This window comes from Malaclemys terrapin, chromosome 8 (assembly GCF_027887155.1).
Source record: "Malaclemys terrapin pileata isolate rMalTer1 chromosome 8, rMalTer1.hap1, whole genome shotgun sequence".
NCBI classification, from domain to species: Eukaryota; Metazoa; Chordata; order Testudines; family Emydidae; genus Malaclemys; species Malaclemys terrapin.
The window spans coordinates 89,847,631-89,869,322 of NC_071512.1; the positions used below are offsets into that span (position 1 = coordinate 89,847,631).

Genomic DNA, 21,692 nt, shown 5'->3' on the forward strand with positions numbered 1-21,692 from the left:
CACATAAAATCAACAGAGTTAATTAGGCTAGACAAAATTCAATTTTTGTATAATTTTGACCGATTATATGTTTATTTTTAAACATTTTTAAAGATTTATTTATTTAAATGTTCATAATTGTGCAAATTATGGAGTACAGGCTTTTTCATTTTGATCAATTTAAATGTTCACTGTTGTGGGAAATTATGAGGGTCAGACAATAGGGGGATCAGACAATAATTAATAATGATAGACATTGCAATTCAAAAACTTAAGCTTCATAACCATTAAAACACAAATTGTCAACATCACATGTCAAAATATACAAAGTAAATATCCATATATCAACTAATTTATCAAGCAGCATGGGGGCTGCGGGCCAAGAGATGTGCTGGCCGCTGTTTCCCGCAGCTCCCATTGGCCTGGAACGGCAAACTGCAGCCAGTGGAAGCTGCGATCGGCCGAACCTGCAGACGCTGCAGGTAAACAAACCGTCCCGGCCCACAGGCAGATTTTCCTGACGGGCCGCATGCCAAAGGTTGCCAATCCCTGGGTTAAACAAACACCTGTCAAGGATGGTCTAGATAATACTTAGTCCTGCCTCATTACAGAGGAATGGACACTAGAGGAATTATCAAGGTCCCTCCAGTCCTACATTTCTATGATTCTATGACAACTCAAGGAGGGTGAGAATGGAGTACTGGTTCTGAGCTTCAGCTAGGAAAAGATCATGAGAGACTTTGGTGACAGTGGCTTCAGTGGTATGAAAGGGGTAGAAATCACATAGGAGAGGGTCTAGAATGGAACTGGAGGAGAGGAACTCCAGATAGTGACGGTAAACAAGGCATTCAAGGAGCTTAGTGATAAAAACGAAAAGGGAGATGGGGAGTATGGACAAAGATCATTTTTTAAAGATGAGAGATATTAAATATGCTTGTATCATGAGGTGAAAAGCCAAACAAACAGTGGGAGATTAAGGAGAAGAGTAAGGGAGGGAATGACCGTGGGTTGCAAGGGAGATCAGCAGATGGGATGGGGTCCTTGGGGCGAGTGGAGGGATCAGATGAGGAGAGCAGACAAAATGTTTGCATTTGTGACAGGAAAGAGGAGAAGAGATTTGTAGTGGGGGAAGAAGGAAGGAGAAAAAGAAGGCAAGCAGACAGGAGGGAGAAATTCATGTAATATTTTGTCAATTTTCTCTTGGAAGAAATCAGTGAGAGAAGTGGAGGCAGGAGATGGGGAGGATTTCAGGAGTGAAGCAAAGGTGAGAGCTTCACCTTGAAGATGTTGCACAGGGGGACTGGCCCCAACTGGTCAGTTGTCCCCAGTTAGGTTTAAAGGAGAGCACACTGAACCTAGAGCAGAGTGAGACCTGGTGAATGAAGCAGGAGCAGCCGATAGACTGCCAGAGTCACGTGGAGCAGGGAAGCTGTGGGAACCTACTGGGGGAAAAAAGCCAAAGAGCTCCAAAGAGAAAGCCTGGCATGAGGGTGCTCAGTGAACAGAACATGGAAGATTTCTGCAAGAAGCCCTGAAGCAGGAAGGACAGAGTTAAAGGGGAAAGTGCCACAGGAGCTGTAACCCAGAGTGGGCTGAGGAATTGATTTTGTTAGTTTTGCTTATGTTGGGAAAATAAAACTGACTGGAAAGACAATGGGTTTGGCTGTGGGTCCTTTTGTGTGCTGGGGAGAAGGCCAGCTGGTTACAATGTCATTTTACTTCAGTTGCAATTAGGGCTCTCAAGCAATTAAAAAAATTAATAGTGATTAATCACACTGATAAACAGTAACAGAATACCACTTATTTAAAATATTTTGAATGCTTTTTACATTTTCAAATATACTGATTTAAATTACAACACAGAATACAAAGTATACAGTGCTCACTTTATATTATTATTAGGGCTGTCAATTAATTGCAGTTAACCCACGCAATTAACTCAAAAAAATTAATCGCACTTAGAACAATAGAATACCAATTGAAATTTATTAAATATTTTTGGATGTTTTTCTACATTTTCAATATTGACTTCAATTACAATACAGAATACAGAGTGCACAGTGCTCACTTTATGTTATTATTTTTTATTACAAATATATGCACTGTAAAAAAGATAAACAAAAGAAATAGTATTTTTCAATTCACCTCATACAAGTACCAAAGTGAATTCTCCTTATCGTGAAAGTGTAATTTACAAATGCAGATTTTTTTTGGTTACATAATTGCACTCAAAAACAAAACAGTGTAAAACTTTAGAGCCTACAAGTCACTCAATCCTACTTCTTATTCTGCCAATCACTAAAACAAACAAGTTTGTTTACATTGATGGGAGATACTGCTACCCGCTTCTTATTTATGTCACCTGAAAGTGAGAACAGGCATGCATATGGCACTTTTGTAGCCAAAGTTGCAAGGTATTTACATGCCAGATATGCTAAAAATTCGTATGCCTCTTCATGCTTTGGCCACCATTCCAGAGGACATGTTTCCATGCTGACGATGCTCATTAAAAAAATAATGTGTCAATTACATTTGTGACTGTACTCCTTGGGGGAGAATTGTATGTCTCCTGCTCTGTTTTACCCGCATTCTGCATATATTTCATGTTATAGCAGTCTTGGATGATGACCCAGCACATGTTCGTTTTAAGAACACTTTCGCAGCAGATTTGACAAAATGCAAAGAAGGTACTGATGTGAGATTTCTAAAAATAGCTACAGGACTGGACCTAAGGTTTAAGAATCTAAAGTGTCATCCAAAATCTGAGAGGGATGAGATGTGGAGCATGCTTTTAGAAGTCTTAAAAGTCCAACACTCTGATGAAGAAACTACAGAACCCAAACCACCAAAAAGGAAAATCAACCTTCTGCTGGTGGCATCTGACTCAGATGATGGAAATGAACATGCATCACTCCGCACTGCTTTGGATCGTTATCAAGCAGAACTCATCATCAACATGGAAGATGTCCTCTGGAATGGTGGTTGAAGCATGAAGGGACATATGAATCTTAGCTCATCTGGCACGTAAATATCTTGCAATGCCAGCTACACCAGTGCCATGTGAACTCCTGTTCTCACTTTCAAGTGACATTGTAAACAAGAAGCAGGCAGCATTATCTTCTGCAAATTGTAAGGAACCTTGTTTGTCTGAGTGATTGGCTGACCAAGAAGGAGGACTGAGTGGACTTGTAGGCTCTAAAGTTTTACATTGTTTTATTTCTGAATGCAGGTTTTTTGTACATAATTCTACATTTGTACATTCAGCTTTCATGATGAAGAGATTAGTGGGCCATTTTCTCCCTCCCTTAACTGCAGAGGTGGATGAGGAATGTACAGGGAGGGACAGGGAATGGACGGAGCCTTAACTGTACACCCCTACTCACTGACTACTCCAGCTAAGCCAACATGGGGGTTTGGAAATTTGTTCTGTGTATAGGTCACCTTCCTCTTAGTAAGGCAGGGTTCTGAACTGCAGGGGCTGCAGTCAACTCCAAGTTTTGGGTGTTGTTTTGTAATTATGTAATGTACAAATAAAAATAACGTAAGTGTTAAATACAATTGCTCCATACCCTACTAAGAATAGCACCACATGGTATAGATATTTAGATATATTTAAGAGCAATCAAAGAATTTTCACAGCGATTCCAGATACCTGAACTACACATATAAACCCACTAAGGATGGATAGCTGGAAACCTCCACCAGGAGTAAGGTTTCGGGGAAATGTGGAGGAACCATGGAAGTTTTTGAAACAGAAATCCTTGTTGCATATGATTGAAGTGGATGCAGATAAAATGAATAGTACCAGCCAGTGAAGTGGCCTTCTTATTGACGGTAGTTGGTGCAGAGGCCCTAGATATATTTAATACTTTTGTAAAGAAATGTATATTGAACTGTTAATACATTTATATTAAATAATCGTATAGAAGTAGATGTTATAAGAAAATGTAAAAGGGAACTTTTCTGCTTTCTGTGTTTCTTGTTGACAAAGATTTCAAAGACTGTAAAAAATCAGAAAGCTGGTTTGTGTCTTATCTACAGTGGATCCTCAGTCTGTGTAGATAACAGGGCGAAGCAACCAGACAAAAGTGTGATTACTAGCTAGATGTAGAGCTCCCTAGTAAAACAGACTAGGGAGGACTAGCCAGCAACTCCAAGGACACAAAAAGCAGATAACTGAGATAAGTAACAATAATAGAAGAGTTGTAAGAAATAATGAATATATGAAAGCAGTGGTTTAAAAAGATAGATAAGGAATACCAATTACAGCTTTAACAGGATAAGTAAAAGTGTATTAGAAATATATTTAGAATTAAATGTTTGTAGATGGGGTAGTTTTAATAATTTGTATTTGTGTGATGTTATGAAGCAAGGTATGAAAGGATATGTTTAACAAACTGGGGGAGGGTGGGAAGCAAGGCAGAACTTACACCAGATCAAACCAGCACGGATCTGACAAAGATAGAAACAGCCTTCATGCACCCCTGGACTGAGTAATTGATTGCTCTATCCTGTTCAATCTGCTTTACTTATGCTTTATGCTTGATTAAGATGGTAATATATTGTCCTAAAGTTTCCTTATCAAAGCTTTAAATTAGTTAAGCTTAGTAACTGGTGTGGACAGTGCTTTTCACCCAAGAGTTTCCTGCTCTCATCTGTGGATAGAGTCTGCATAGTTTGTGAGCTTGGAAAGAATGGAAACTTCGAGAAACTCCTTTTCCACATAAGAGTGCAACTCCCACAGAGATGGGTAGGTGAAAACAGCAGTGCCAGCTAAGCAGAGTATGGATATTGGCTGCTCAGAATTCAATGAACTCATTGCCACTGAATCCACATCAGGGAACAAATGTGAAATTCTCAATTTCAGCCTGAATGAGAAAAAATAAAATTTGGACACCGTTTGGCATGAAGCCCATTTCTCCTTCCCATCAAGGAAAGCAGATGGTATAACAATACCCTGAAAGCTATTTTGCTGCTTCTAAAGGAGGGACTAGAGATCACCTACCAGACAGTTGGGAATAGACATAACTTCAGGAGGAGCAATAAGGAGCATTAAAGAATATTCCAAAGCAGTCAAAGCTAGAACCAGATTTGCAGCATTGTTTCTGTACACATGATTCAGTTTACAGTAAAATGTCAGTTCAAGAATTAGGTGCAGTACTACTACTTTGGAGAGACCAAGACTGGGGCTTTGAAGTATACATATATGCAGCTTCACAGTCTTATTCTTTTTATTATTATTATTAAAAAAGAAGGATGTGTGGAACAGCTGCTGTTATGTAAGGTTGGGTTTAGCTGCAAAGAGCAACCGTCATCCTCCATTTTGGAAGACAGGGCTCTGGACTGTGGGCTGCAATCAGCACCAGGACCTAGTTGCTGTTGTGTTAGTTATGTAAACATTTAATTAAAGTTATTTTGTTGTTTAATTGAAGACTTCTAGGGCCTACTGAAAAAGACTACCACCAATTATCTTCCTAGAAAATTTTAAATTGTAGCTGGTACATGTTTCCATAATGCCCATTTTCAGAGTGGATAGACATTTTAAAAAAATCTTTAAGACAGACTATAATGCCAGCAGAACTCACTTTATGGTTTAAATCTGGATGATAATAATAATAATAATAATACTTTTCAATCAAAACGTCAGATGGATGACCTTATTAAGAAAGAAACACTCAGGTATATTTAAAAAGGCTCTTAACTTGATTGATAAAAGATCTGAAAAATCCATTGTTCTCTCTCCTTAATCAAATTAAGCTTTTATCTTTTCTCAAATTCACCATTAAGGTAGCTTGTTTTTATCTTATCTTTTCAATATTATGTTAATCTGTTCATAACTTTTCAGAGTTTAGAAATAAGGTACTGAACATGTTCATTAGTGATTTTAAAAAGTTACATGCCATATTGCAATTTATTATACTAATAGCATATTACATAATATATTATGTAAACATATTTTGCTTCTTTATATTAAGTTTCCTCACATTGAAAATAGGGTCAAACTCCCAGTGTGAATTCTTTTAAAGTTATACCATTACTACTACTGGTGAAAACATCTAGTTGCATCTTCCATGAATGTCCCTTTTAGTTATGTAGGGAAGGTGGCTTTGTGAAAGAGGTGAAAAGTGAGTTCTACCATGTCAGTATACCTAGGGGATACATGAGAAAGCCTGCACTCAATTATGAGAATCAACAAAGCTGTGCAGAATACACATCTTTTCACCAGAGTTCTCTTCCCCTTTGACATCATGGCTAGCTCTGCCATGCTTGCATTTGCTTCCTCTCTCTGCTTCTTAAACTGAAGGTTTTACATGTACACCATTGCCTCCTTTTTGTCAGTCATCATATTTAACTCTTCTTTCTAATCACAGAAAAAGTGCAAGGGCAAGTTTACAGGTTATCGATTTTTATTTATTTAATAATCATTGGAAATTTGGGATGATAATTTGGAAAACAAAAATAAATTTCAGCAGATGAGAATCAGGAGCAGCTGCTATATCCCAGGTAATTGTTTATAATCACATAATAGTAATTTACAAACTTTTAAAATAAAGAGCTAGGCAGAATTTCCTTACTTAAAAGGAATGTAAAAAGTTCTACACTCCTGTCAATTCCAGGCAGCAAAGGGCTTTCAAATACTTCCCCACCTCTGTCAGAATGAGAAATCTGCAAATTAACAAGAGATGGCTTGAGAGGCAAAAGTGAAATGTTAGCTCCTCCTCCCTCTGCTGGGGTGGGGGGACGGGGACAGGACCCTAAGGTGATAGTGTCATTACGGTGACTCCCTTTGTTATCATGCTATGAGCTCCTGTTGCAGGGCACAGGCCTAGAGCACAGATGGAGTGCCCTAGACACTAGCTATCCCGAGCTGTTGGATCAGCCATGGGGAGCCGTTTGCAGCTGATGTAATTTAGAGCATTAGGTTACAGTTTAAAGAGGCTAAGGCTACTCTAAACTATGCCAGGGACTGGGACTATACAGAACTGGCCTCAGGTTTGCGGAGGCCCAAACAGCTCCTTTGTATTCCCTCCTCTCTTCAGCTGTAACAAGGAAAATCGGACCCTTAGATCTGAAACACAGGTAAATTCCTGGGCCTCAATTCTCCTTCCACTTATACTGATGTAACTTCATTGACTAGTGGAGTTACTCCAGATTTACACCCAAGTTAGAAAATAATATGGCCTCTCGTTTCATTTAAAAAAATATGTTTGTAGCTCACATATGAAACTCTGCAGGCAGTCAGGTAGAGAAACAAGTAGTCAGAAAAGGAATCTTAAAACATTAAAAAATTTAGTTTAGGGTTTTTTTTCAATCCACACTGGATGCAATTACCTCAAAATGCAAATATTTTATAGGCAAGTAGAAAAATACCTCCTCTGATATTTCTTTCTTGAAAATTCTGCACTTTGTACACTTTGCATATGGCTAATTAAAAGACACACACAAGTATCTCTAAGTTGGTGATTGGTCCAAATGCCAACTGGCAAGAGTTAACATGGCCAGTGCTATTCATGTTCTAAGGATGTACATACATACTTCATTCATTACTTGTGTTTTAGGGAACAATACAATAATAAATAACAACATATTAATGAAAAGTTAGTGTGTTTGACATACCAGAAAAAAGGACAGCTGTTTTAATATTACAAAGCTGTACAGTTGCCTGTCTTATACTCCGAGTACCTATGGCAGACTCACTTTTTTTAGTCTATTCATTGTCCTAACTACTCCATGCTATTTCCTATGCTCAACATTACTCAGGGAGTAAAAATAAAAAAGGGTACCATTATTCCTTTTAAATTTGAATCCTGTATTCCTGCGTGAATACACAGACACAATCTACAGACAAGCAGTCCAATTCCACTGAAATTAACAGAGCTACTCCAGATTTACACTGGTGTAAATGAAAGCATCTGATTCTTCCAATATTTTAAAAACTGTTACCCTGAATTTTAGAAGGGAGATGTTTCTGCTTAGGAGCATTGGCTGATTTCTTTTTCATTTATAATAAAGTAAAGGATTTCATGCTTAGCCTACATGTACAGTCATCCTCTCAGTGGGAGCTGTCTAAATTTTTTTTGAAGGAACCAGAGAATGTAAGTGAATCAACAGACGCGTTGGCAGCTGAGACATCAGTTTCAGATGAGTGAAGACAAGTTATTTTCTTCCCTTAACTTTTCATCCTACTGTTAAAAAAAAAACAGTGAAAACAACAGTGCCCTATAAAATCTGGTATAATTATGACGACTTATTTGTACTGCGTCAGCAAACTCATTGCAGCAGGCAATATAATTTAAAATAAGATGCATCAGGTAGGCATAACAGCAATGGAGGGAGTGGGAAACTGAAAATAAGGGCAAAAGTAACCAGCAAAAGTTCTTGATAGTAAGAGAAACATATGCAGTGTACTTGTAGCTGTGTCGGTCCCAGGATATTAGAGCAACAAGGTGCGTGAGGTAATATCTTTTACTGAACCAATGTCTGTTGGCGAGAGAGAGAGAGAGAGAAGCTGGTCCAATAAAAAAATATTACCTCACCCACCTTGTCTTTAACCAAAGAAAAATTTGTTTTGGTTAAAAAAAAGATATTAACGTTATTAGTAATCCTTAGTGGTCACATGCCTGGTCTTTATCCATTAACAATTTACTGTGAGCATCATAGTAGAAATGGGTCTTGAGGGAGGATTTGAAAAGTGACAGAATAGAATGCAGAAGACATTTCATGTGTAAGAATTACATGCCAGAAAGTGTGAAGGTGCTTGTGGGAAAGGTGGGCGAATAAGGCAACAGAAGATGGCATCTCATCTGAGATCTCAGTCCAGCCTATTATAATTTTAAAGAATGTTTCTCCCTGTTCACATCCTAGCCAGAAGGTAAAACACCTATTGGGCCTGATTCATCATGGCATTTCTCCAGTGTTACCAATGTCATGCCAGTATAAAAACTACAGTAAACAGTGGTGAATCAGACCTATTGTTCTGTATTTAGGGTTTTTTGTTTATTTTTAGTTCAGATTAGTTAGGCGTCAAAGCACAGATATATGTACACATACCCTCTAAAAATAAAGAAGCGTATTAAGTTTGAAAATTCCCATAGACCAAGATCACCATGGGATTTACTGAACTAGAATTGTGAGATTCATGATCATCTATAATAGACAGAATTATAATAAAAGCATTTAATTGTCACACACTTATCTTTTATGATATAGACAAGATGGAACACATCAAACAAAGTAACTGTCTTCTGGATTTAAATTCAGCTACTATAAATGCCATTCTGATCTACAAAGTAGAAATCCCTACTGACTTATGGAACAAATGGTTCCCTCAAACTTGCTTTAATTATTTCTTTCCTTTTTAAAGGGACAGTTTTGAAACAATCAGTTTAACAAATCAATGTATGAAATTTTTTCAGATTGTTGGGAGATCCCTTGAAGTGTGCTACAGCTAACCTCCTATGGCACCATTTCAGCAATTTTTTAAAAATTACACAAAATAGGCCTACACATTGTTATATGCACATAAGTAGCCTTTAAATGTATACCCATAATTCTGAAGTACAATCCCTCCCCCAAGCTTGTGTGTTTACACACATCCACTCATATGGCATGTGCAAATATTTGGAGTGCAAATTTGGGGGTTTGAATAGATAAAAATATTGTGTGTATACAATTGAGTGCAAACTTATAAGTGTGGTTGAGGTTACTATAAAAGTTTGACTCTATCTCTGATAAACTAACGATATGTCATCAGAATCCAAGACTGGCATAATACATTGGCTCATTCATGTATAATTAATACTACACACCAATCCACATCAAAATGTAGGGGGTTGTTCAAAATCTGAAATTGGATCAGCTCTAATTTTGCAAGTAACCATACACTTTAAAATGTATATATAGTTTTAATAGAGTGTAATAAAAATTCTAAATAAAAAGCACATCCTCATGTGTTGTGTTTTACTTGCTTGATGTAAGTGGTGATATTTGTCTGCTAAAAACACTATAGACAAGATGTGAATACGCAATATTAAAATATGCAGATTTTTGAGGGGGGGGAGGAAGTGGAAAACAAACAGTCAGTCCTTCTTTTATCAAGCAACAAAAAAGGGACTAAATCAAAGTTTGATTTCCCTTCAAGTCACCTTTATGGTGAAAAGCAGTTGATCTCATAATAGAGTAGAACCTCAAAAATACGAACACCAGAATTAAGGACTGACCTGTCAACTGGACACCATGTGAAAAGTAACCAATCAGACAGCAGCAGAGACACCAAAAAAAGCAAATACTGTATGGTGCCTATACCGCATCTTACAGGTAGGCACATCTGGGCTACCCCAGGGCACCCACTTATAGCTAGGAATTGAAGATGCTGAGATTTCCAGGCAAAGCTGAGTCCCTGCTGCCAGTCCAAGGCAGCCGGAGCAGGAGCAGCATTAGATCCTGGCTGCTTTCCTGTAATCCATGAGTGCTGTTTTCATCTCCTCTCGGCAGGCCTGGGTACTGTTCTCCTGCCCACGCCTGGGGATGCACTGTTTTCAACACCATCCCCCCTTCCACCCTGCAAGGAAGCTGCCTAGCTGCCTCCGGAACCTGGCCTGGAGTGTTAACTGCTGGAACCGGAGCTGCGTTGTGTTCAGAGTCTCGAACATTTCAGAGTTACGGACAACTTCCATTCCTGAGGTGTCCGTAACTCTGAGGTTTTACTGTACTGAGTGCTTGTCTACATTCACAACATGGGAGAGCTTCTCCCGTGAAAGTAGGTACTCCATCTCCCTGATAGGCAGTAGCTAGAAGCCCTCCCATCAATACAGTGCTCTCTACTCTGGGAGTCCAGTCAGTTTAACTGTGTCGCTCATGGGTATTTTACCCTATACTATACAGATTTCACTGGGGAGACCAGCATTTCTCAAATTGGGGATCCTGACCCAAAAGGGAGTTGCAAGGGGATCACAAGGTTATTTTGGGGGGGTCGCAGTATTGCCACCCTTACTGCTGCGCTGCCTTGTGAGCTGGGCGGCAGGAGAGTGGTGGCTGTTGGCTGGGTCCCTAGTTCTGAAAGCAGCACTCTGCCAGCAGCAGCGCAGAAGTAAGGGTGGCAATACCGTACAATGCCACTCTTACTTCTGTGCTGCTGCCTTCGGAACTGGGTGGCTGGAGAGTGGAGGCTGCTGACTGAGGGCCCAGCGCTGCAGGCACCAGTGCAGAAATAATGGTGGTAATACCATACCATGCCATCCTTACTTCTGTGCAGCTGCTGGTGGCTCTACTTCAGAGCTGGGCTCCTGGCCAGCAATCACTGCTCTCCAGCTGTCCAGATCTGAAGGCAGAGCAGTCACCAGCAGCAGCGCAGAAGTAAGGGTAACAGTACCACAACCGCCCCCATAATAACCTTGCAACCTCAGGTCCATAAGGTGCAAAACAGTGTAAAGTGTGGCCATACCATCTAAGTGTTGATAGGCCAGCCTAAAAATGCAATTCCATTCTCAATTGCAAAAGCACCTGTCAAAGTTCGGCTAAGAGCAATACAGGGTCAGATACTGCCTAACTTACACTGAAATACGAGTGGAGTTAACTATATCCAAGAGGCTGTTCACTCCCTCTTCTGAATTAAGTGGAGTTACCCAATGCCACTGACTTCAGTGGGGCCAGAATTTCACCCTGATGTCAGGTTCACTGGGCAGGGCCTAACTATGAAGTGTGATGATGGTGGCAGCAGTTCCCTCAATACAGGACATCTGACTTGTTGATGGAGCCTAACTAAAATGTCCAGGTGTGGCAGGAGGAGAACTTAATGTTTTATTTTAAAAAAAGGAAGTACCTCACTGGGAGTAGATTATACAGTTTCAGTTACATTTCATAGGCATGAAACTGGTTCCACAAACTACTGTAAATCAGCAGAACTTCATTAACTGCAATAGGCTAGGCCGATTTACAACAGTTGAGAATCTGGCCCAGTCTCTTTATATAGCTGTCATTAAAATTGCTGTATAAATAAGCCAAGACACATTTCCAAAGTTAATCTGATTTTTCAAGCCTATATAGAAGTTTACCACTAGAGGAATTCCCTTTGCGAAACAAGGTGTGTTGAACAACTTTAATACTAAAAATGCAGTATGTATATTTTGTCATCTGACACAAAAGTTTCCACTGTATCTAGAGTTTATGTTTGAGTACAAAACTTTAACATATTTTCTTAGATCACCCATTTTTCACAGTTTGGATTACAGGGCATTTGAACTATAGCTATTTGGCCAAGTTCATCCTTGGGCTAATTCTGCAAATTCTTCAAGTTTTTGAAAATTAGAAACTCTGAGATGAGGTAAAGACATACCAGTGCAGCCACTTAGATAATTATCACAGCACATAGATCACATTTCATAAAGAAAAAAAATAATTGCATGAAAAATAAGTCTAAACATATTACCAGGATCCAATAAAGATAATTGAAAAGGTTTTTCTGACAAACTGTCACATATTCTTGCTTATTGTTCAATGCGGTAGTTTCCTAATTCACTTATTCCAACTCATCTAAATGTCATGTTCTCTAATAATCCCTCATATTTCACTCCTTGAAAATGTCATGAAGTAGTGATAAAAATAAAGCAAACCCTTTTAGTATGTTGGTATTGTTTGTCTGCACTGAGATTCATTAAAACTTAACCTTTCAAAATATATTTAATGTTTACTAGCTGAGTGAAAAAAAGCACATCATTGCAAAATGTGCATTTGTGTGCATTTCAGAAGTGATCCTATTGGTATTTATGTACTTGAAGATATTTCTTACTCTCCTCCACAAAATGTGTCTTCTCAGATCTGATCTGAGAAATAGTAATCGATACAGAGAAAAATCTCAGTTATACAGATATAAACCTGGGAATAGCTCCAATGACTTGAATGGATTTAACTGGGTTTAAATAGTAAGAGTAAAATTAAGATTAAAATGAGCAGGGATGTCTTGAAAGAAGTTGAAACTTAACATCCTGCAGGACAGAAAGAGACACTCCATATATTATATAGCACTAAAATGATGTTATCAATTCATTTATTAAAATTAATCATTAATGTTTCCTCCCCTCTGTTTAAATATTAAAATGATAATGTTTATCAAGCACTGCCAACCACCATTTCAGAATTAAACAGATTTGATTGCAAAAATATTGTTATTTTTAAAATAAATATTTATGAAGAGCAAAATAATGCAGTATCTACTTGCTAATAGTTCCTGTAGCTGCAGACGTCTAGGTAGCGATCATTTTGACTCAAGGTTTTTTCACGTAGTGCGTTCCTTTAAAAAAAAAAAAAAGTAAATTTTAATTAGTTGTGTTTAAAAAGGCCCCATGTGAGTATAACTAGGTCAGAATTTGTGCTGAAAAGAATACCGTGAAAGAAATCCTTATAACAAATGTCTGATGCTGGGAACCTGCCCGCCTGTTAGGTTACATGCACCACTGTTTCACTGAGGCTACTCAATCTAAACCAGCAAACTTGGGGGGAAGGGCAGGAATGTGGGTTGGGAGGAAGATATTTTCTAAAAAAATGGGAACACTGATGGCCAAATCTCAAATCCAGTGCAAAATCATTCAATTAGCAATCTTTTCCTCACCCTTCTGTAAGGCCCATGATCTAGTGTGTTACACCCTTGTTTCGCCCATCCACTTCAAACTCCTATGCCATGACAACTGAAAATAAACAAGATGGAATATTTAAAGTGCTGGACATGTATAAGGAGGGGGTTGGAAAAGTGGCAGGAACAGTATTGCCAACCTCCAGAATCCAAAAAAATCATAAGCCTGGCTTAAAATATTATGAGAAAGGAAGGGGGAGAAAAAAAGGGGGGGTGTTAAAAAAAGTTTTCAGTTTTGAAAAAAAGCTTTTTTTCTTGTTTTTGTTTTCTTTTTTCCCACTGGAAAAAATATTAGGAAAATTTAAAAAATTTAACTTTCCACAAAAATACACTGTTTCGTAATAATAATAATAATAATAATAATAATAATTCCTAAGAAAAAAGTTCTGAAAGAAAAAATTCAACCCTCTTTAGTTAGCATTTTGGTAGCTTCTTTGGTTTGGTAACATGCAACTACCTGAATTTCTGGCCATGCAAATTCCACATGTGGACAGAGAATTCCAGGAATTCTGACTTCTAAGTTTTACAAATAGAGCTGGTTTTAATTTTTCCAATGTAACATTTTGTGAGAAAATGCCATTTCATTGAAATCAACTTTCCAAGTTGATTTTAATTAAATTTCATTTAGAAAAAAACCGAACAAGGCATTCTGATAAGGTTGAAATATTCTGTTTCAACCTTAGAGAGGCAAGGTGGGTGAGGTAATATCTTTTATTGGTCACCCACCATGTCTCTCTAATATCCTGGGACCAACACGGCTACAACTGTACTGCATACAACTATTTCAACCTTATCAGAAGGCAATGTTTTCATTTTTTCTTTTGAAACAACTTTTCATTAAGAAATTTATTTTATATTACATTACAATAAAGAAACAAAGTCAAAATCAAAATGAAACCTTTCAAAATGGAGCATTCCGCCCAACCCAAAATGCATAATTTATGTACATTTTGTTTCACAGGAAATGAGAAATTTAGACTTTTTTTGGTTTTGGTCTGACTCAGTTGAAAACAAATGCTGAAATGTCAGTATCTCCTGTGAAGCGGAAATTCCAATTTCGACCAGTTCCGGTCTCAAGGCACTAAAGTAATTCCTGCTACAAACAAGAAGAAGGGCCACTGTCTGTTTAGGCTTCAAAAATATACCTTCCTTAGATACAAGTGAATCACATACAACATCCTCAGAGAACCCTATACCTAATATGAACTTTACTGATGCATTTAACCCACAATGCATTCGGGGAGGGGAGAGAGGCACATGGGTATGAGAAGGGACTGCCCAGCTATAGGAAACCCTAGAGACAGTCAACAACTCAGCCACTGGAATACTGAAAGGGCTAAAAAATACAGAACCAGCCAGTTGAAACTAAACCAGTAATGAAACTAAACCAGAAACTAAATCCAGGATGCTGTTAATTTATTCTTCAGGATTCTTTAAACTAACATTTGACAAGAGCACAATACATATGTAGCCAGTTACAATCACCCACATCTCAAGTCAAATACACACCCTGAAAATAAAATACAACTCAAGCAAATAAAATAAAATAAGTATAAGGATTAGGGTTTTTTGTTTTTGTTTTTGTCTTTTTGCTAGTATTTCAAGAATAAAGTGGGTAAGAAAAACAGCAACATTTAAAAGTCTTCGACAGATGCCGTCCCCTTTCTGCTATAGTACATTGTTGCTCACTAAAGCACCTCCAGGGGAAAATTACTCTTCAAAAGGCTTTTAAAGAATGCCTATACATATAGTAACATTATTTGAAAGCCTTTTGAAAAGCCAGCGTTGTTGCTCTCGGCTATCAGTCTTTGTGTTCTATGCCCCAGCCTGAATGACAAAATGGCAGCATGTGATAATACTTTTATCAGCTTCCATTAAAAGAAAAAAAAAACTGTTAAAAGAATGTTGCAAAGTCAAGCACTTAAAAGTTAAAAAATGCCAAGGAAAGCTGCCTTGCACAACTTTAATTCTACCCCCTTGTGGGTCTACATTATGCTACAGTTTTTAATTACGTGATCACATCAGTGGGGCCTGGGAGTACTCTGAGTGCAGTTGGAATACTCAGAAAATTAATTCTATGGAGCATGTACAAATGGTGATTTTCCTGCTGCATATAACTCACTCTAATCTGAACAAAATTTCACCAGGATAGCAAAAGGTACTACTTTGATGTTATAACTAGATCCTTGACAAATATAAACTTTACACAACCCCCCTCCTCCAAAATCCTCCGAGGTGCTAGAATGGTTCAAAACTATGGTAGGAAATGTGTTTAAACACAAGCATAATGATCTATTTTTCACCAGTCCCAGACACGGTTGCAACAGATCTGCTCAAAACTTAAAACAACAATTTGAGGCAGAGACCAAGCACTGAATAATTTCAGTGAAAGTTACACAACTGAAAATAGGTTAAAATGGAAAATGTTAGACTCCCCTTAACTATAGGTGTCACACTACTGCTCCTCCTATAAATTAGCCTAAATAGATGCTGGCAAGGAGATTCAGCAGCATACCTGTAAAGTTTAGAATGCCAGTTCCAATTTGTGTGCTACAGTGAAGTAGTTATCTTTTGTTTACAACTTTTAATTAATTTAAATTGTAATAAGGGAAAAGAGAGAAACATGAAATAAAGAAAATAGTGAGCATTGACAGATTTGGAGCTGTATCCATTACAAGTACTGTGGTACAGTGTAACAAAATGTTAGTAGTATTTGTAGCACTGTGTGTATTCATATAAACATATAAGTCAAAGATCCCCCGCCCTCAAAAAAGGCTCAAATAGAGTCCATAACAGCATCCACCAATGTTCAGTAATTCTCCCCCCCGACCCCAATTCAGCAAATGCCTAACCAGGAGTACTGGAAGCTCCCTAGAAGTGAGGGGGCCACCGGCACCAGAACCATTGCCTTTCCCCACTCTGCCCTCCCCCAAACCGTTCCTTCCTCCCTGCCCACTCCTCTCTGCCCCTGCTCACCCTTAAGGCAAGTAAAAAGTGATGGAGACATGGTCCCCTGGCTCTCCAATTCCAGCACCCATGTGCCTAATTTTAAACACGTGAGTAGTCCCACCGACTTCTGTAATGCATGCTGAACCTGGGCCTCTATTATTTTAGGAAGTTCCAAGCTTATGGAAAAATTAATTTTAGCAAACCAATACTGGCTCTGCAAAACACATGGAATATATTTCAAGAAAACAGTCTCATCAGTGTTTCAATTAAATATTTTTATTTCGCTGGGAAGATTCAATACCTGGGAGGCCTTTAAGCACAGAAACATAACTGTGGTTCTTTGCACAATAAGTTTCCTACCAAAAAAAAAATAAAAACTGGGCCTGATTCTTCTCCTGCAGGTTTAACTCCAGCATAAATTGCCTGACTCCAGTGCAAGTGACAGGAGAATCAGGGCCGACGCCTGATATCGGTGATTTTATTTTTAGGATGTCATAGGCCACAATCCCACTGCTCTCACTGAAGTGAGTGGAAGTAAAAGCAGGCCCTGTGTTTGTATATTAATAGGAATCCAGAAATTAAATCTAATACATTCTTATAGCATTTCATAATCCATGAGACACTTCGCATCCAGTAAGTGCTAAAAGCAGATGAGGATCAGTGGATCACATCATAATTGGAGCATATATTGATATTGATATGGTTCTCCCCTTCGGCCATCAAGAGACCGAAGGGGAGAACCATAAATTAATAGTTGACCACGAAGCAGAGAAATTGCCTGTGGGGTGGGACTGTAGACACATGAAAGTACACTCCTTCAAGCTGAAGGCAGCGTACCAGTCCCCCAGATTCAGGGAGGGGATAATGGAAGCCAGGGAGACAATGCGGAACTTCATCTTCTTTATAAATCTATTGAGGTTTCGCAGGTCTAAAATAGGCCTGAACCCACCTTTGGGATGAGTAAATACTGGGAGTGGAACCCATTGCCCCTGAATGTCAAAGGGATCTCCTCTACCACCCGAGTTATAGGAGCGTATGCACCTCCTGCATGAAGAGTTGCTCGTGAGAAGGGTCCCTGAAGAGGGACAGGGAACAGGGGTGGGAAGGCAGGAGGGAACAGAATATCCCAATTCTACCGTGTTCAAGACCCATTGGTCTGAGTAATTAGCAACTAGACATGGTAGAACTGGGATAGACTATCCACGAAAGGGGGGGGATGATCCGAGATCTGGTCTGGTGCATCACTCCGGGGCGCACCCTCAAAAGTTTTGCTTAGGGGCTAAGGACTGCCTCGCTGAGCCCTCACCCTGATTAGAGGAGGACTGAGGAGGTCTATGTCTATTATTTCTGCCCCTTCCTGCTGTAATCCTGCCTCGGATGAGCAGGGTAGAACCGAGGGGTAGGCTGCGGCTTAAATTGTTTCCTTTGAGGCACTGGTATATGAAGCCCCTGAGACGTCAATGTTTCCTGCAAGTCTTTGAGGCTGTGAAGCTCAGAGGATATTTGCTCCAAGAAAAGCTCTGAGCAGTCAAAGGGCAAGTCCTTAATTGTCCGCTGAACCTCGTATGGGAGGCCTGAAGCTACGAGCTCCTTCCCATGACTATGGCTGTTGACACAGTCTGGGTTGCCAAGTCAGCAGAATTCAGAGAAGCCTTCAAGGAGGTTCTCTCAATGACCTTGCCCTCTTTGAGAATGGCCACAAACTCTGATCCTGAGTCAGATGGAAGCAGCTCCTTGAACTTGGACAGCACATTCCAGTAGTTAAAGCTGTAACGGCCGAGGACTGCTGCTAGTTGGCAATGCAAAGCTGGAGCCCCCTGGTAGAATACACCTTCCTGCCAAAGAGATCCAGTTTCTTTGCCTCTTTGGACTTGGGAGTCAGTCCCGGTTGCCCTTGCCTGTCCTCCTCGTTCGCAGCCACTACAACCAATGTATCCAGCTGAGCATGTATGAAAAGATATTCATACCCTTTTGAAGGCACAAAGTAGTTCCTCTCCACCCCTTTGGCAGTAGGAGGAAGAGGTGGGAGTTCGCCACAATGTTTTGAACAGGCTTAATGAGGGGAAAAGCTATCCTTGAGAGACCTTCAGGCACCAGAGTGACAACAATAAGGTGGGTCTTCTCCAACACCTCCTCCTCCTGCATGCCCAAATTCTGAGCCACCCTTCTGGGCAACTCCTGATGGGCTCTGTTGTCCATGGTCAGCAGTGTGGTAGAAGTGCCCACCACTGCCTCATGAAGGGAGGATGAGGAGGATGCCCGCAGGAGCACCAAGTCCTCCTGTCCCTCCATCTCATGAAGATCACCCTGCACCAATGCATCTTGTGTGTCACTGGGAGTGGCCTCTGTGCTGACCTGGGTACCAATCTCATGGCCTCCTGGAGGTTCCTGGGTTACAGATGATGGAGGGGCCCGTGCCTCCAATACAACTGATAGCGATCTAGACCCCAACCCCAGGGCTTGGTGGTAGGCCCCCGGGGTCCAGAAGGGCCATTGCGGAGGCCATGGCATCAGAGGCAATGGCTGACCCATCTCCTGTCTCAATCAGTGCTGAGAGCAGTGCCAGCTCCACCTAGATGTGTATGACTCCACCTCTGAGTACCTCGGTGATCAAGGTGGTGCAGAGCAAGACAGCGGCAGGGAGTGGTGCCAAGGCGAGGGTGAATGGTGCCACATCATAGCTGGCTTGCCCTTCACTGTTTCTTCATGGTGCTGGGGCTGGTGCAGGGGACTGTGCTGTCATACCTATAAAGTCCCTGGCCACCTCGAAAGTGTCCAGGGTGGAGGGAAGGTCCAACTCCTCCACCTGACTCCCCTGCACTGGGGATTCCACAAGAACCAGGCTCAACGGACGTCCCTGCAAGGCCAGAGTCAACGGTGCCAGCTTAATCATAGCCGGAGAAGGGTGTCCCAGTGTGGGATGCACCCAGCTAGTGCCTCCTCACTCCATTGCTGTCTTCTTCTTCTTCTTGTGAGGCACCAGAGAATGGGAGCAGTGCCAGGCCCTTGCACTGGAGGTCTTCAGCACTAGGGACTGGGGGGCAGGTCTCTGGAGCCTGAGTCCTTTCTTGGAGCCGCAGTCTCTCTTACAGAGGCCAGTGCGCTCCACACTAGAGCAGAGCCTTGAGGCCATGGGCAGTAGAGCAACTAATCTGGCAGCTGAAGCATCCCAGCTTCAGGAACTGTGAAAGCGGCTAAAAGCACAGAAAATCTGTCCCTATATCTGTTCCAAGGTGACAACATATATTTGTATGGAAATTAAACTCCTCCATTGCCCAATATTACCAGTGTGTTTCTGAGTGATAATGTTTGAATGGGGACCTTCCCATTAATAGGTAGCTACACATACATCTATCTGACGTGCTACTGATCATTTATTCCACCACCACCAAGGATGGACTAGCTTCCTCCCCTCCCAAACTAGCCTTCCCTTCAGTCAGTGTCAGGATAGTAGAATTCTAAACAGAACTCTGTTGATAAGCCATCACTGCCCCTTTTGAACTAAATCATGACACCTTTCAGAGATCCATTTGCCCCAATCTGAAAGATGAGCCGGTTGCACAAATCGCTTTTGGAAGCATGTGTACATATAGCTCCAGTTGATTAATATTACCATGAAGTTGGCAAGACAATCCTACATTTGAGCTGTTCATTAGTTCAAGATTTAATGCTAATTTGGCTGGAACATGGAACCATTCCCAATTTCCCACCCACCCTCAACTCTGTGGGTGTCTTTCAAGAAAAAGGCTAGAAGGTAGAGAGTTCAAACTAACGTGTTTTCCATCTGCAGAAGTGTTTTAATCATAATTTAAGAGAGCAAAGCCTGGACATAATTTCATGAGACTCAAAAATGGATTAGCTGGCTCCAGGCCTATGGAATGCCAGACAAGTTTTGAAGGCTGGTTGATAAAACAAGGTAATCTCTTCTTTTGTTTCATGTTTTTCCTCTAGCTAGGGTCCTTCTTGTACTTGGCAAAACCTTTTTTCAAAGGATTTACTAGGCTGTTAACTGTAAGGCAATGAGTCCCCTCAGACATTATGCTAAGTTTGCTAACAGGCCTCTAGAACTGAGTCTGCAAAACGTTGCACATGTATCTGTTACCCTGCAGAAAACATTACTTCTCACATGCAAACTGGGTAATTAAATTTCTGAATACCCAACTAGCATATGAAAATGCATGTCAATAGGAATAAATGTGATTTTTACAGACACTGTGTTAGAGCCCCTGTTTAAAAATGTGTCCCTTGGTGTCTGTTTGGTAGCTATCAAGCTAATAGCGTGGGAAAGTACACATGCCCACTTAAACAATGTGATACTGCAGCTATGAGGAGACAATGTGATCCACAATAAAATCAGAGAACTGGGTTATTACTAGGAAATTAGTGATAAAGATATGTATAACTATAGAAGTTTTGAACAATCTCAACTTCGTTCAGTAAGATCATTATGCTGAAGACCTCTACTTGCTTTGAAACACATGCTGGTTGCACTCCGAATTTTAGTAAACATGCTTCCTTGTTTTTCTGAAAATGTCAATATAATTCACTGCTCCAATACTTATTGTTAAAAGGGTGCTTGCTGGGATTAGCAATGAATGTTTTTGATACATTTAATCGGCTCAATAACTAACTTTGATGCACTGGCAAATGTATGAACTAGTAGCATTAAATACATTAGGGAAACAAGATACATGGCTAACAATAAAACGTAAAGTTTTAGCAATAATATCTTTCACAATAAGAACTTATACAAGTCACAAAACTCTGACAATACCATTTATAATTCAGAGATCTGTAAATATTTTTCAGTATCGCCAATTTCAGGATTAAAAAAAAATCATTAATCCAGATTAAAATCATGAGATGGCCACATGTTGTATCCTCTGTTCTAGTTCTGTACAGCTAAGGAATTAGACAGATTTATTTTCTCTCCCATAAGTAGGTGTTACTTTTAAATAGAACTATTAATGCACCACCTCTTCCTCTGCCATTAATGATTTATTGGAAGAGGAACTAGATGTTACACATCACACACAAAATCCACTGCCATCAAATGGCATGTTCGACATGTCTAGCAGAAAAAAAGTTTTGATGACAGGATACATACGAGGAAGTTCTTCTCTTTTAAGACTGGAGG

At 39.9% G+C, this 21,692-nt stretch overlaps 1 protein-coding gene across 3 annotated transcripts in view; it reads right to left on the reverse strand.

The window, feature by feature from the left end:
• Positions 1-21,692, reverse strand: part of LRRC7 (leucine rich repeat containing 7) — a 344,062-nt gene that overhangs the window by 239,215 nt on the left and 83,155 nt on the right. For all 3 annotated transcript variants that reach the window (XM_054037099.1, XM_054037101.1, XM_054037100.1), the window contains exon 2: positions 13,192-13,267. In XM_054037099.1, the coding sequence (XP_053893074.1) occupies position 13,192 (1 nt within the window). In that variant the 5' untranslated portion in view covers positions 13,193-13,267. The remainder of the gene's footprint in view (positions 1-13,191; positions 13,268-21,692) is intronic.